The sequence below is a fragment of the Echinops telfairi genome, unplaced genomic scaffold (assembly GCF_000313985.2).
Source record: "Echinops telfairi isolate 266 unplaced genomic scaffold, ASM31398v2 ScPeMD7_6;HRSCAF=24_0, whole genome shotgun sequence".
Classification (NCBI taxonomy): Eukaryota; Metazoa; Chordata; class Mammalia; order Afrosoricida; family Tenrecidae; genus Echinops; species Echinops telfairi.
In genome coordinates this window covers 14,470,780-14,486,259 of record NW_022103902.1, presented here as the reverse complement: position 1 = coordinate 14,486,259, position 15,480 = coordinate 14,470,780, and the positions used below count along the sequence as shown (strand labels likewise).

At 40.0% G+C, this 15,480-nt stretch overlaps 1 protein-coding gene and 1 non-coding gene across 3 annotated transcripts in view; one reads left to right on the top strand and one right to left on the bottom strand.

Moving 5' to 3' along the window:
* The first annotated feature begins 39 nt into the window (after positions 1-39).
* NAA50 (N-alpha-acetyltransferase 50, NatE catalytic subunit) overlaps positions 40-15,480 on the top strand; it is a 25,762-nt gene continuing 10,321 nt past the window's right edge. Inside the window, exon 1 of one of the 2 annotated variants that reach the window (XM_045286188.1) lies at positions 40-284. In XM_045286188.1, coding sequence (XP_045142123.1) covers positions 277-284 — 8 coding nt within the window. In that variant the 5' untranslated portion in view covers positions 40-276. The remainder of the gene's footprint in view (positions 285-15,480) is intronic. The other variant, XM_045286187.1, reaches the window with a different exon arrangement.
* On the bottom strand, positions 10,132-10,265 carry LOC115868078. Its single transcript, XR_004045400.1, has one exon. It is a non-coding gene; the product is annotated as a small nucleolar RNA SNORA13 (small nucleolar RNA).

Below are 15,480 nucleotides of genomic sequence, written 5' to 3'. Positions count from 1 at the left end.
AGGTCACCGCACGGCGGCGGGTCTGGCTGGCAGCGGCGGGCGGGAGCCGAGCGCTCCGTGTGCACGTGTGGAAAGCAGCGGCCCCAGCGCGGCGGCGGGAGAAACCCCCGCCCCCTCCGGAGACACAGGCCCGCGCTCGACTCTCGGTCCCCGGCTCGAGCTCCCTGCGCCGGGCGAGGAGGCCGGCTGGTCGGGCTTGAGTGGCCGAGCTCTGGGCGGCGACGGCGGCGGCGGCGCTGAGATCGGTGGTAAAGACGGCCTCAGCAGGCGGGGAAGATGAAAGGGTGAGGAAAGGGCAGCCGGGGAGGGCCCGGCGCTCGGGCGAGGGCCCCGGGCCGGTCTAGGGGGAGTGAGGCTGCGGAGGAGGGGAGCGATCGCGGGAGCCGAGCGCCGGGCGGGGGGAGAGATTTCAGGGCTTCTCCGTGCACCCCGCGCACGGAGCGGGTGGAGGCAAGATTGTGGCTGTTGGCGGGCTGAAGGGTCAGCGGACTCTAGACCGGGGAGCCAGCCGCTCGGCCCTGCGGACAATTGTGGATTGAGTGGGGCAAGAGGGAGGAGCTATTGTGAAGCTCCTGGGCCCGGCCCGCCCGTCCAGGGGGTGCGAGCGGCTCGATCGCCCTCCCGTTCTGGGTTCAGCGCTGCAAACCACACTTTGACACCGCGTAGTTCCGTTCACATCGGGGAGGCGTGTAGAACCTTCTGGAGAGGGGGGGTGGAATAAAGAGCATGAAGATGAGCATTAATAAAGACCTAGTGACTCAACTGGATTTGGGTTGGGTCAGAGCGGCGGGTGGAGGAGGGGGAGCGCGCGAGCACAGGCGACTCGGGGTGCCAAAATGTTTCAGGAAGTGTTGCTGATCAGTAGGTGGGGCTAGTGCTTCAGTAGTTTACTATTGCCCCGCGGTGCTGCGGGTGGGGGTGCTTGGTGCCTTCCATGCTGCTTTCCGGGTGGTTGGCAAAAAGTTGTAATGTTTTATCCGTCAGGTATGCATCATTTCCCTCTCGGTGGAAATTTAGGATTATTTTGGCTCGACTCTTTTCAAGTTGGATAAAATGCTTCATGATTTGAGTTTTAGACCGCTGCAACGTTAATTACATAATACCGTGAATGTTTTTAAAAAACATTGCCTAAATTAGCTCTCTTTGAGAGGGACCTTTTCTACCCTGAGGGAAAGAATGAAAATTATGTGAACGTTAATGGCTTTCTAGGATACTTGAGGGTTTTTCTGTTTTAACAAGTTAGTTAAAGAACTGTTTGTAGTTAATGGAGCTTTCCAAACTATTCTAGTAGCCCTTTTTGGAATGACTATAAAGGTCAGTCATCTAAGGTAATCTCATACTGCCTAAAAACAAAGGTCAAAAGTGTGTGTGTGTGTGTGTGTGTGTGTGTGTGTGTGTGTGTGCGCTAGAAAGTTTAATTTGGCCTAGAAAGTTTAATTTGACCCAGGTCTGTAACACAGTTCCTTGTTCTGACTTTGCTTTAAATGTTGAACGTTATTTCTAATGCTGAATTGTACGTTTTGTGTTTAACATCGTTAAAAGTTTAGAAATTTGGAAAATTTCAGTCCCTACCTATATTATTTCATATCAAGTCCTAAGGAGTTCCAATCAGGAAATTAAGTGAGGAGTATAGGAAATAGTTTCTGCAGTTGAATAACGATGTAGGAAGTTTGGCTATTTTATATATGATTTCAAATCATGTTGGGAGTTGTTTTTTTCCAAGTACTTTGCGTGTGGGTGCTGCTGATTCTGTGTGCTAGTTGCCAGGCATGTTTGCTTTGTGCTGTTAAGTAACAAGTAACATAATGAGGCCAAAGAGTTCTCAGTGTGACACTACCACAGATATAAAAGGGAGACGCCAAGAAATTATTCTGAATGTTTACAACCAAACTGTGCTCCATCTCAGACTTGCTAGGGTGCAAGCAAGTCTTGCACCTTTTGATAACTGACTTGGCAATGCAGATGAGACCAAACGTATTTATATTCTGCCTTCCATTCATCTGCACATGAAACAACTGTCTTGTTACTTAAATATGTGCGTGAGCCTACTAGTTGGTTGAGGCAGATCCTCCTCCTCCCTAATCATGAGTAACTGACAAAATGTAGAGGAAAGCTAAGAAAATTTAGTTATCGAGCCCTGTACCTTATGCCAGACGCTGTAACTGAAATGAAGAACCCTGAAGTATACTTTCTATCACTTCTTATTCTGGAGTTTGAGATCTATAGCGGTTTCCTCCTTTACCCTAAGGTTGCTTGGTTTTTTAAATGAATGATGGAAAGGGCTTCTCAGAGGCCTAGAATTGTGTTCTTAATTTTAAATAGTAAAATGATTTCCTAGATGTAGTCCCAGATGAAATAGCTTCCAGGAAAGGACTTTTTATTTTGTTTCCAAGTCTGCAGTACAGCCCAGTGATGACAATACACATTGTAAAAAAGATTTTAAGGCCCTTGAGTTCAAAGACTATAGCACAATGCAGTCATTGTTACAGTTCTGACTCTTGACTTTGAAAAGGCCAGTGAAATGAAGCAGTCATGATTATGTGGGTTATGTATGAGATTTTGCAGGCTACATTTTTATTCACATTGACAGAGCAGTACATAAAATAGAATGTAAAATTTCTGACACAATGCAGAACTCTGAAATCTGCATCAATCTATTTAAACATTTTTATATTGTTCTCTATGTTTATCTTTTTGAAACTTATAGCTTACTGTTTTATGTAGGTGTTCTTCATGTCTATACATAATGTTCATTTGATGCATTAGGATATGCCATTGTATTAACTTATGCATTTGCCTTACCAGTATAGTTGATAACGTGTAGTTACTAACTGCATGTATTTAAAGGTCCCAGAGTTTGAGATGTATTACAAGACTGTTGTTTCCCTTATACACAAGTTTGTTTAATGACCAAGGGGCTTTGTGGATGCTAAGCTGATTGATTTGTTTATCTGTTACTCTTCTCTAAAGAATACAACAGCCATGACTGAGGGGGCACTGTAATGATTATAATAGAAAACTGAATGAGGCCTAAATTTGTTCTAATTCCAAAACTGTAGCAAGATAAAAGTTATCCTGATCAAATGCTACAAGAAAATAAAATATAAGAATCTGCAGTGAGAAGCTAGCCTATGTTGAAGTACTCAGAATTGTGTTAACTCTGATGGCAGATTGCTGGGAAAGGGGCACTTGGAAATCTTCTGAGGTGCTGGAAATATGCTTTATCTGAGTGTTGAACTACACAGGTTTTAAAAATTGAGCTGTACTCAAGATTTGTATCTTTACTATGTACATGTATTTCAGTAAACCAGGTTTGTTTGTTTTAATTATGTTTTATTCCTCTTTTTTGTCAGCAAAATAAACAACAAATACCACTGTAAAGTAAGGTTCTGCTGCCTTTGTAAACCTGCAGTTCGTATTCTTTGCTTTTATAAAACTAGTAACTTAAGGGATACTGATTGTGATCATGGATTTTAACAAATAACTTTGTGATGTCCCCTTTTACCTGTTGAGACAAATTCATATATATCACCTACCCATAACACAATGTAAAGCCCTAATCTAAAGGAGAAATAGAACAATAAAATGTTTCAATATGTTGAGTACATAACGCCTAAGATGAGATGTTTGCATCTGTCATTAACTAGAATCCTTGCATAGTTGAGAATATATGTCTACTAGGAATGTTGTGTACATTAATTATAAATGGCTGTGTTGCCATTAGTGATGTGACCACACCTCTCCCTTCCTGAAATTGTGGACAACTTTTGGTAAACTCCTGGGCAAGACAAAGTAATCGAGAATCTTTCAGAGTTACAGCAGATTTTTAAACCATAGTTCAGGCATTCACCTATCACTTCAAGGCATATTCTCTTTACCATGATTTCAAACATCGTTTCTACTGTCCATATTAATGTAGGTGTGGTCAGTAGACTAGGAAAACAGGAGATTACTGCCTTCTTTGTTTTAATAGCGCAATCCTGTTACTGCAACCTATGGTTAGATTAATTTTACCATGTTGTACATTAACTCAAACCTCCTTTGTAAAACACTATCTTCTGACGTCCATGGGTTGTTGTTTTTTTGCCAGAAGACAGATAGCCATGTTAAATTTCCTTTTGCTACATCCTTTGTTTTGGCCTGTGAAAAAAATTTTTTTGACTCCTAATGTATCAGCTAGGGCATCTAATTTTAAGCCATTTGACAAAATAAACTTTATAGATTATTCAGGTTGTCTTTCAATTTAACACCAACACTAATAACCAATAACTATGCCAATAACAACCAATAGAAACTTCCTTTCTATCATGAAGAAAATTGTATGGGTTATGGTTTTGATAGCTACAAATTTATTTTACTATCTCTTTATTTTTCCTGTTACATTCATTCGTTGCCTAATTTTTTGGCAAAATGTTGGGCCTGTGGTAGCCAATACAACAGTGATTAGCTACAAGTAGCAATTGCGCAATTGCAATGTGGCTTAGGGAACTGAATTTTACATTTTAATCAACTTTTAAAATTTTAAAGTGATATTTCAAGTCAATTTCTGGACAGTTTTTAAGTATGTTTAGAACTGCTTGGATGTGTGAATTTACTTTTTCAATTTTAAGTTTTCTTAAATATAAGTATTTCTGAGGAAAACTAGCATCTGAATGAGATTTACTGTGAGTGTAACATGCTGGATGTTGAAGGCTTATAAAGGGTTAAAAGAAATTTTTTTCATTAATTTTATTTTAGTTGCATATTGACATTTTTAGTTGGTTTGTTTGTTTTGTTTTGCTTTTTACCTTGGTCCCTGTGGGTCACAATTGACTCCATAGCAGTGGGTTGAAAGATTTGAATGTGGCTACTAGAAAATTGTGAATTATACATGTGAGTGTTTGTATTTCAGTGGACAGTGCTGTGTTTGTTAGGAAGAAACAAAGTTCTGTAAAATGTGATCTCTTCTCTCAGGGTCTAGTTCCCAGATAGCAAATGTTTCAACTTGGTGACCAGCAGACAATTTGTGGCTTTTGTAGCTGTGCAGTGAAAGGTCCCAAGGTGACTCGTGGCCATATGCCATTGTATTGGAATCATGGTGTACTGCCATGAGTAAAGAAAAGAAAGCTGGAAGTGTGTAGTTGCTTTCCTGGGCTAGTGCAGTTTATATCTGGCTCCTTCATTGCTGACAGTGTTCGTAAAGCAATCACCTACATCTAGCTGTAATGAATGCTTATTCATTAAAAAAATTTTTTTTTCATAAAAATTCCTGTTACACAACCTCAGTTATATCTTTTAGATAATAAACAGTTAACTTTTTGGATTAAAAGATTACCTTTGTTTTTAAAGCTCTGGTATTTGTTCTCACTTGGCCTCCATAAAGATAGTAGCAATTTCTACTTCTAGCTGAGTATGAGATTTCTCCAAGGAGTCAAGGTGAACACTTTCTGGAACCTTGAGTAAATGAAGACAATCACGATTGCCATTGCAGCCAAGGATGCAATGAAATAAGTTACAAAGAAAAGATTGGGGGGCGGGGGCGGTCCATGCACTGAATGTTTGTAACTTGATAGAAAATTCTTTTGATAGAAAATTCTGCGGTGGAGTCTGTTCCAACTCATAGCAACCTTAAAGGAGAGGAAAGCCTCATCTTTCTCCTGCAGAATGACCTGTGGATTTGAACCACTGATACTGTGCTTGCCGGACTAACATGAGTCACCCAGGACACCACCAGAGCTGCTTAACATGATCGATAGAAATACATTTCTTAACCAGATTAATTTTCAGTCAAGTTGATTCCTAATCTTGGTAACCGCAGGAAGGTGTTGCTCCTTGAGGTTTTCTTGGTTGTAACATTAATGGTAGCAGAACACCAGGCTCATGCTGCCGTGGGATGAATTCAACCTGCTGGTCTTTAGGCTTTCAGTCAAGGGTAAACCATTTGTAATACCTATTCCATATCCTTAAGTGCAGTTTTAACTTTGCTTGTTGATTAGAAGAAAATGGCATTTCTTTATTCCACCAACCCTTTTTCTGGCCATTTGTATATTTTCGTGTTTAATTATTTGTGTAGTTTGCCCAGTTTTTAATTGGGATGTTGATTGCCTTAATATCAAACTACAGAACAAATGTAATGTTCTTTGGAAAGTGAGCTTGAAACACTTCATGTTAGTATATCTTATCAGAGTGATTAGTGTAGTACCCAGATCATTTGAAAGAAAATGTTTTACAGGTGACACTTTTAAACAAGAATACCCAAGGAAAATAACTTGTTTTTAGGAGCATTTAAATATTTCCAGAAAATTGTGTTTAAGGTATATTTAAATGAATGCTCTACATGTATTTTTCTGAGTCAGAATCAACTTGGTGCAATTGGGATTTAGTTGTTGTAGGCTATATTGTTGGTTGCTAATCAAGAAACAAACACAATGTTGAAGTCGTGTTTTAATTGTTCTCTGCCTCGATGTTTACCAGTGAAATGTTGCTGGGTCCTACCCCATCTGCATGATCATTGGTATATTTGAGCCTGTTGCCATCTCATTGAGAGTTTCCCCAGACCTTGTACTTTAGCAAACACCGTCTTTGCCAGCAGTAGATCGAGTCTGTATAGGTAATTTGTTGGCCTATTCCAAGGCCAGCAGTTTGAAACCACCAGCTACTTCTCAGGAGAAACATTTTCTACTCCCGTGAAGTCCACAGTCTCAGAAACCCACAGGGGCAATGAATAGGGTTGCCATGAGTTGGAATCAACTAAATGGCAGTGAGAGTTTTGTTTTGTTTTTTAAATAGCTTATTGTTTAATAATTATTTGATAAATGTTGAATAATTTATTTGAATAAAGGAAGCGGATAGCATTAAATTCAAAACGAACATGTTTGTTTTTTTAACAATCGTGGTTTTTATTGTGCAGCTAATTGGGGTTACTAATTTTCTTGACTTGTGGACTTTGATTTCCTTGTTTTTAAGGGAATAGCTTGAACCTGAACAGGAAGAGCCAACTATTCTAAGTCTTGTGCCAGCATTTTACTGCCTTCTCAGAATTCAAGGGGCAGGAGGGCGTACTATGATAATGCACCATCATGGCTGCTGTGGCACTGAATGGATCACGCTTGTCAATCCTCGTTGATCAGCTCTAACTTTCTATGCACCGAAATAGAAACCAGACATTGGAGTCACACTTGAACTGTTCTCTCTTAAATGGGTTCTTTAGTTTGATCTTTACTTGCATTTAAACACCTTCTCTCCTTACCCTCTCCCTCAAATGACTCATTTGTTAATAACTAACAAATAACGTGGTCCCCACTGTTTTTTAGGAAGTCCTTCTCACTGATTTCACACCCACCCAAAAATGTGTTTATTTGTACCTGTTTGCTTATGTTGCTTCTTTAATCCTATTGGTCTTCAAGACCTTCACCCTCTTATTAAAAGTTCCCTAACCACAGTTACTAAGCGTACTGACCGTGAACCAGTCGGTACATTCTTATTTAATCCACACAACAGCTCTGTAAGGGGAATGTGGTGTCGCGATAGTCTGCTGATGCAGAAACAATATAGAAGATAGCCAGGGATAGAGAGGAGGTTGATCGCTTCTGGGATTTTTTTTTTTTTTTTTTTTAAGTAATTTTGTGTGGCTGAAAAACTTGAGGGTGGGGTGGGGAAAATCACAAAGTGAAGGAGAGAAAAGGCTAGACCAATACCTGTAGCTCAGTAGTGAAGAATTTTATATGTAGTGCTCAAAAAAGAAAAAGAAATGCCATCAAGTCAATTCCAACTTATAGTGGCCTTATAGGACCAGGGTAGGGTCGCTCTTGTGGGTGTCTGAGAATGTAACTATGGGAATAGAAAAGCCTCATCTTTCTCCAGCAGAACAGCTTGTGGTTAACAATGCAACACATAACCACTATGCTACCAGGGCTCCTATAAGTTATGTTAATTTTTTTTATTGAATCATGTACAGCTGTTCAAAGATTTTAAACAGAAAAGGGCATTTTAAAAGATGGTTAGTTAGAGGCCCAAACACTACTCTACCAAGGTTCCTTATTGGGCTACTGGAATTGAAACAGATGATGGTCTAAAGCAAGCGTCCTCAGACTGCAGCCCACTGAGGATATTTATCCGGCCTGCCAGGTGTTTTTGCCATGTTTGTTTTTTTACTTCAAAATAAAGATATATGCAGTGTGCATAGGAATTTGTTCATAGTTTGTTTGTTTTTTAACTATAGTCCAGCCCTCCAATGGATCTAAGGGACAGTGGACTGGCCCCTATTTAAAAAGTTTAAGGACCTCTGGTAAAGTGCTAAAAGAATTAGTTATTAGGTGTCATTAGTGGACTCCAGCTCATAGTGTAACTTTATGCACAGCACAACAAAACACTGCCTGGTTCTGTGTCGTCCAAAAAATTGTTACATATGTGTCCGTTGTTACTGTCACTATGTCCATCTCTTTATGGGTCTTCCTCTTTTGCTTACTCTCTTACCGAGCGTAATGTCCCTTTCCAGGCACTGGTTTCCTGATCACATGTCTAAAATGAGTCTCGTCCGCCTCACTTCCAAGGAGCGTTCTGGCTGAACTTAATTTAGGTCAAATTGGTTTGTTCTGGTAATGCATAGTACTTGCATTATCCTTTGTCAACAACATAATTCAAATGTACTGGTTATCCTGCAGAACATAGAAATAAAATGTCTAGGGAGCAGAATTGTTGGATTAAAATGAAGCATAAAGGTGTACATTTAAAAAAATCTTATATTTCTGTATTGGATGAATTCTGGGGCTACTCATTAAAAAAAAAAAAAAGACCTGATACAAAGGGCTCAATTAGAAAGCAAATGTTTTGAGGATGATGGCTACAAATGTGCTTGACACGATGGATGGATGGATGGATGGATGGATGGATTGTTTTAAGAGTTGTACGAGCCCCCAATAAAATGATCTTTTAAAAAAAAGACCAAAACTCGGAAGGACCTCTCCTAATTGAAGATGTCAGTCACCGTGGGAAATACTCTCAAAGACTAATTTTATTATATTTATGTTTTTTTGGGGTAGATAGGTCCATGTATGTATTTAGCACTTTTAGTATCCAAATAATTGGAGATATTTTTGCACCCCTGATTGTGGTCCCCAACTTGGTGAGGTACCTGCTAAACCTCTAAAATAGTAACTTTCAACTAAGAAGAGCAAATCCCCCAATACTTGTTAATATCTAGGAACATTTTTGTTAGCTGAAGAGTGGCACTTACTGGCATCTTCGTGAGTAGAGGCTAGGTATGCTGCTGAATATCCTACAATAGTTAATTCATCCCTCAGAACAAAGAATTATCCAGCCCAATGACAGTAATACTGAGATTGAAAAACCGTGTTCTCGAGTCTAGTTAAAATGAAGAGAAAGCCTGTTGTTTGTATTAAGGATGTAGGCATTTTCAGATTTAAGTAATTTACCAATTTCTTCAAATATTTGAGATACTGTTCTATGTCTTAAAGTTTAGGAAATCTCTTTGTGGGGGAGGGTATTGCATCTAGCCTCTTCCTGCTACCCAATGGGGGGAAATAATCCAGCTCAATACCAGCCCAAGGCCCACTGCCACAAGGCAGAAAAGGTCTATTGTCCCTCACGGGAAATTACTTTTTAAGCTGTTGCAAAGGCCACTCATTTGTAATACTCAAAGTTAGCGGGTCTATAAGAATGTTTTGCCCTAAGTGGCTCTTCTCAGTCATGCTGAAAGGCCTTCTGGTCCTGAGCCACTTGGTCCCCCTACCTTAGCCCCATTGAACAAATATTACTTTAGAAACCTGATGATACCCAAAGGGAATTCCACTCAGCAAGCCAGCCTTCTACCCAAAGGTACTGAGCTTTATCTGGTCTGTGGCGGCCACTACTCCATCTCATAGGCTCCCTCAGTGCTACCATCACTCAATCTTTTTGTTCTAATTTTTTTTTTTTTGGTAAATTGTGTTATTGGGGGGTCTTAGAGCTCTTCTAACAATCCGTACATCAATTGTATCAAGCACCTTTGTACATATGTTGCCATCATTTTCAAGACATTTTCTTTCTACTTGAGCCCTTGGTATCAGCTCCTCTTCTTTTCCCTCCCTCCCCCACCCTACCACCCTCGTGAACCCTTGATAAAGTATAGCTTATTATTGTGGATTTTTTTTTAACTGTTCCTTATGCAGCTCCGACGCCAAAGAAACCGAATTCAAAAGCAGAACATGGCTGACAGGGTGTTTAATTTGTACCTTTTCTGACACCACGTTCACTAGTTTCCAAAAGCGAAGGGCAACACAAAGGCCGTATTATTGTTTTCATATCGTACACTGTCTGCTGTCTCCCTTCACCCAGGTTTCTATTGTTCGGGGCCAGGTGCTGTTATATGTCAATCCTTGCTTTCGATTCCCCCCTTCCCCCACCCTCCCCTACCCTTGTGGCATTGATACTCCCATTGCTGTTCCTGGAGATTTATCTGCCCTGGATTCCATGTGTCGAGAGCTCTTAACCTGTACAAGGTACATGCTCCAGTCTAACTGGGTTTGTAAGGTAGAACTGGGGTCATGATAGTGGGGTGAAGGGAGAATGCATTAAAGAACTAGAGGAATGTTATTTATTTCATCAGTGCTATACTGCACTCTGACTGACATGTCCCTTTCTTGTGACCCTTCTGTGAGGGGATGTCCAGTTGCCTACAGATGGGCTTTGGGTCTTCTGATACCTGATCCTGTAGATACCTCATGATGACTGGTGTGTTTCTTCCCAGTGGGCTTTGTTGTTTCCCTGCTAGATGGCGGCTTGTTTAACTTCAAGCCTTTAAGGCCCCAGACGCTATATCTTTTGATAGCTGGTCACTATCCGCTTTCTTCACCACATTTGCTTAGGCACCCATTTTGTCTTCAGCAATAGTTCCAGGAAAGTGAGCATCACAGAATGCCAGGTTATTAGAACAGTGTTCTTTCGTTGAGGGAGTACTTGAGTAGAGGCCCAATGTCTGTCTGCTGCCTTAATGTTTAACATATAAATATATGTACATAGATTTATATTCCTATTGTTATATAGTAATATATTTACATATATACATACCTATTTATACCTCTATAAATGTTTTTCACCTCCTAGATTCTTTCCCCTATTTCCTCCTGTCCCACTAGCATAAGAGACTTCATTTGCCTCTCAGTAATTCCTCTCAGCTATATTGCATTTGCTCAAACCTCACCAGGCTTTCGACACTCTCCTCACCATGCCATTGATTTTAGGTCTCTTGTTCCCTTATCCCTGGGTTTGTTTGATCCCCCTCCCTTCCCCCTACTTCCCACTCTCTCTGTATCCCCAGAACCATCAGTCCCATTGGTTTCTCCTCGGGATTGTTTACCTTGCCTATCTTATATAGATAAACATGAAGGGTGGTGGGGAGGGCCTATAAATAGTTCCAGGTCTGTCTGCTGACCCTTAAGTATATTTTTCCGGTTGAGTCTGATGAGATGTCAAGCCCTGCCCTCCAAGTCTGGAAGTCTGTTTTGGGGATTCCTCAGGGGCTTCGTTGCTTTGCTCCCTTTGCTGCTCTGTTGCGCTCCCTTGGCGTGGTCAGAATGGGCACTATCACTCAATTTTGCAGAGATTTCGTATACAATCTCTAGTGACTTTTCTTTCTTGGTGGTCATGGGATTTTCTCTCTTCCTGCTTTTGTAATGTCTCACTTTACGTAGCAGAATAGCAGAGTTGACCAATCCCCTAGTTAGAGTCCTCTGCGTCTTACTTGTATGTTTTCACTCAGCCATTTCATGGGAATTACTGACATGTGGTTAACCATACCAGTAATTTCACTTTACCACTGAACACAAGTGCTTGTAGTGCAGCATTGCTATATTAGAAGAACACAAACAGTATTAGAGTTCAAATGTGATGGAAATCTCAGTAAGGTAATATGTTAAGTGTAAACAGTCAGTATTTAAGCTATGCTTTGATAAATTCGGAGTGAATTTTAGGCTGAAGGAATGTTAAGGAATCTTAAGGAAATCACTTATAACTCACTTGGTTGCAAGAGTTTATAACCAGAATCCTGCTAATCACAGGACATTACCTAAGCCCCTTGAAATATTTTTACCAAAGAACTGTGGTCATACTTTGGGTCTTGCTAAAATTTAATGCAAATGTACCTTTAGGTATACATCTAAGTATTTTGGGGGGGGCCTATTTATAAGAGCATTGAGGAATAAAGGTAACTCCTTTATAAAAGAGTATGAGATGGCTAATATAGCTTGTTCATGGGAATTCAAATAGAGGCTTGAGTTTGTCTTTATTGGCAACTGACTATACAATGTAGGTAAGTTCATCTATGAGCTTTGTATAATGTCTAAAAGAAGTATACATGCAGAGGTGTTTTTTTAAGATCTCGTCTAGATCAGATCATATATTCTGCATAAGAAGTAACCCAACTAATTAAAACTTTGAGCTAAGATATACATAATACCCATTCAAAGTATATGTGGTTATCCTTTAAATTTTTCTGTAGTTGAGCTAAAGAGTCATGGTGGTGCAGTAGGTAAAAACTTTGTGCTGTTGACTGAAAGGTTAGTGGTTCAAGCCCACAGGCTACTCCTTGGGAGAAAGATGAAGCTGGCTGCTTCTGTAAAGATTTATAGACTCAGAAACCTGTGAAGCAGTTGCTATGAGTTAGGCTTTACTTGATGGCAGTGGGTGTACTTGACTTTTACTTTTTGCTTTGTAACTTGGAATGTCACAATTTATAAAGATCCAGTTGTGGAGCCATGTCTCCATCTTGTGGTCTTTCAGAATATTACCATTAAATTTTGTTCCTACAAGTATGAGCAGAATTGGCATTACTTTAATAACTCCCATTGAGTGCTTACTCAATGATGTTAAGGAGCCAGTGGCTTAAGGTTAAGTATTGGACTGCTATCCACAAACCGCTTATTCACAGACACCAGTTGCTCTGCAGGAGAAAGATAAGGCTGTTTGATCCCACTAAGGTTTACAATCTTGGAGTCCTTATTTAGGTTCCAGAAGAGTCAGAATCAACTTGATGTATACTATTTTAGAGAATAACAATTTAATCAATGCTTTCTTCAGTTTTCTGTAGCTAGGGTCGTGAACTCTAATGCCAACAGGGGCCAAGGATATAAGGTAAATAAATAAAGCAAGAGAAGCTAAATTTAATATTTAAATATTAATATGCAACTTAATTTAAGATTCAAAACTGGATCAAATACACGTGGCCAATTGGCTGGGTTTGCTTCAGGCCAATAATAATAGACCTAAGTAATGTGAAGTTTATTTAAATAGTATAAAGGTCTTAAGCTGCTAAATTATTGAAATCTTACCTGAAAGTGAGGCAAATATCAACACATTAAGTAAAAATCCAGGTTTCAGAGTCATTCAGACTTAAATTTTAATTGTGGCTCTCCTGGTTATATCACATATATTGAAGCTATAGTGTAACACAGGAACCCTGACTGCTAAACCACAAAGTCAGCAGTTCAAAACCTCCCACTGCCCTGAAGGAGAAAGGTGAGGCTCTCTACTCTGGGAAACATTTAGTCTCTGAAGCCCACAGTTCTATTCTGTCCTATAGGGTCACTATGAGTCCAAATGAGCTAACTTAATGGCAGTGAGTTTACATTTCTAATAGTGTAGCGTATACTAATTGGGAAAAATTATTATTTTAGGTGAAATCTACTTTATTCACAGAATATTTTTTCAGGTAGCCTATTCTACTTCTCTATACCCATTTTCAGTTCTTAGATTTCTCAAATTTAGAAATGTCTGAGCCTCTGCTTTTTTAAAAAAAATCATTTTATTGGGGACTCTTAACAGCATTTGTAACAATATACACCAATTGTATCAAGCACAATTGTCATTTCCAAAACATTTTCTTTCTACTTGAGCCCTTTGTATCAGCTCCGCTTTTCCCCCTCTATCCCCTACCGTTCCACCCTCCTGAACCCTTGATAATTTTGAAATTATTATTATTTTCATATTTTACACCATCCACTGTCTCCTTTCACCCACGTTACTGTTGTTCGTCTGCTTGAGAGGGGGGGTGTACATCTATCATTGCAATCGGTCCCCTCATTCTCCACCTTCCCCCTACCTACATGTTATCGCTACTCCCAATATTGATCCTGAGGGGGTTATGTGTCCTGGATTCTGTGTGTCAAGAGCTCTTATCTGTAGCAGTGTGCATGCTCCGGCCTAGCCAGATTTGTTAGATAGTGGGATGGAGGAAGCATTAATGAACTAGAGGAATGTTGTGTATTTTGTCTGTGCTATACTGCTCTCTGGCTGGTTCTTGCCTTCCTTGTGACGCTTCTGTGAGGGGATGTCCAATTGTCTACAGATGGGCTTTGTTGGGTCTTCTGATACTTGATCCTGTGGGCACCTTGTGATTACATGGGTTGGTGTGATTCTTCCGTGTGGGCTTTGTTGCTTCCCTGCTAGATGGCTGCTTGCTTAACTTCAAGCCTTTAAGACCCCAGATGCTGTATCTTGTAATAGCCGGGCACCATCAGCTTTCTTCACCACATTAGCTTATGCACCCATTGTCTTCAGCGAGCATGTCAGGAAGGTGAGCATCACAGGATGCCAGGTTATTAGAACAAAGTGCTCTTGCATTGAGGGAGCACTTGAGTTGGCCATCCGACTTTAACTGGTGAGGTTTAGAAACCAGTCTTGAGTTTTGTGATATTGCTTCTCCAAGTTTTTCCCCTCCTGTTTGGGTAATTCTTTCTCTGGCATCCTTATGGACATCCTGTTCCCCTAAAATTCTACTGTTCTTTATGATGGTTCTGTTCTGAATCTTTCAGTGCCGACATTTTTGGCAGTCTGCTCTTATGTGGTCAGGGCATGTACATTATGCCATAAATTTCTATTCAAGGAAACCATTCTCCAAAGGCTATTATAAAAGAATTCTTTGTTTACAGGGTAAATTAATTTTAAAAGATTAGTCCCACCCTCTACTATCTGTTTTCATCTACTTAATATTGTCTCGAATTACTTAAGGCAACATTTAAACTTCATTAGGCTTTATTCAAACATGTTTGGTACTGGTTTTGATGAATAAAAACTATTGGAGCGCACTTAAACCAAAGACAAAAACTCCTGGGACTACTGAGGGGATGCAGGACCAGACAGATTAGAAGGATGATTCTTACCCAGCTCTCATTCAGCTTCTACAAACCAAAGGCTTCAGACAACTAGAAATGGAGAAGCTACAGGGTGGTGGTGGTGGTGGTTTTTTTAAGGATTGAAGGTCTTACCTTGTTTTACTTGTTTTTCAAACACTGAAGAATTAAAGAAACTAGTCCTTTTTACCGTATCAGTATCAAAAATATCTGACAAAGAACAAAAGTAAGAGTATAGTAAACCATCATGTTTTGTCATTCAACTCCATTAAATACCATTAGTTCCCGTGTGGTTATTTCATCATCACCTAAACCAGTGATTCTCAACTTTCTAATGCTGCGACCCTTTAATACAGTTCCTCATGTTGTGATTACC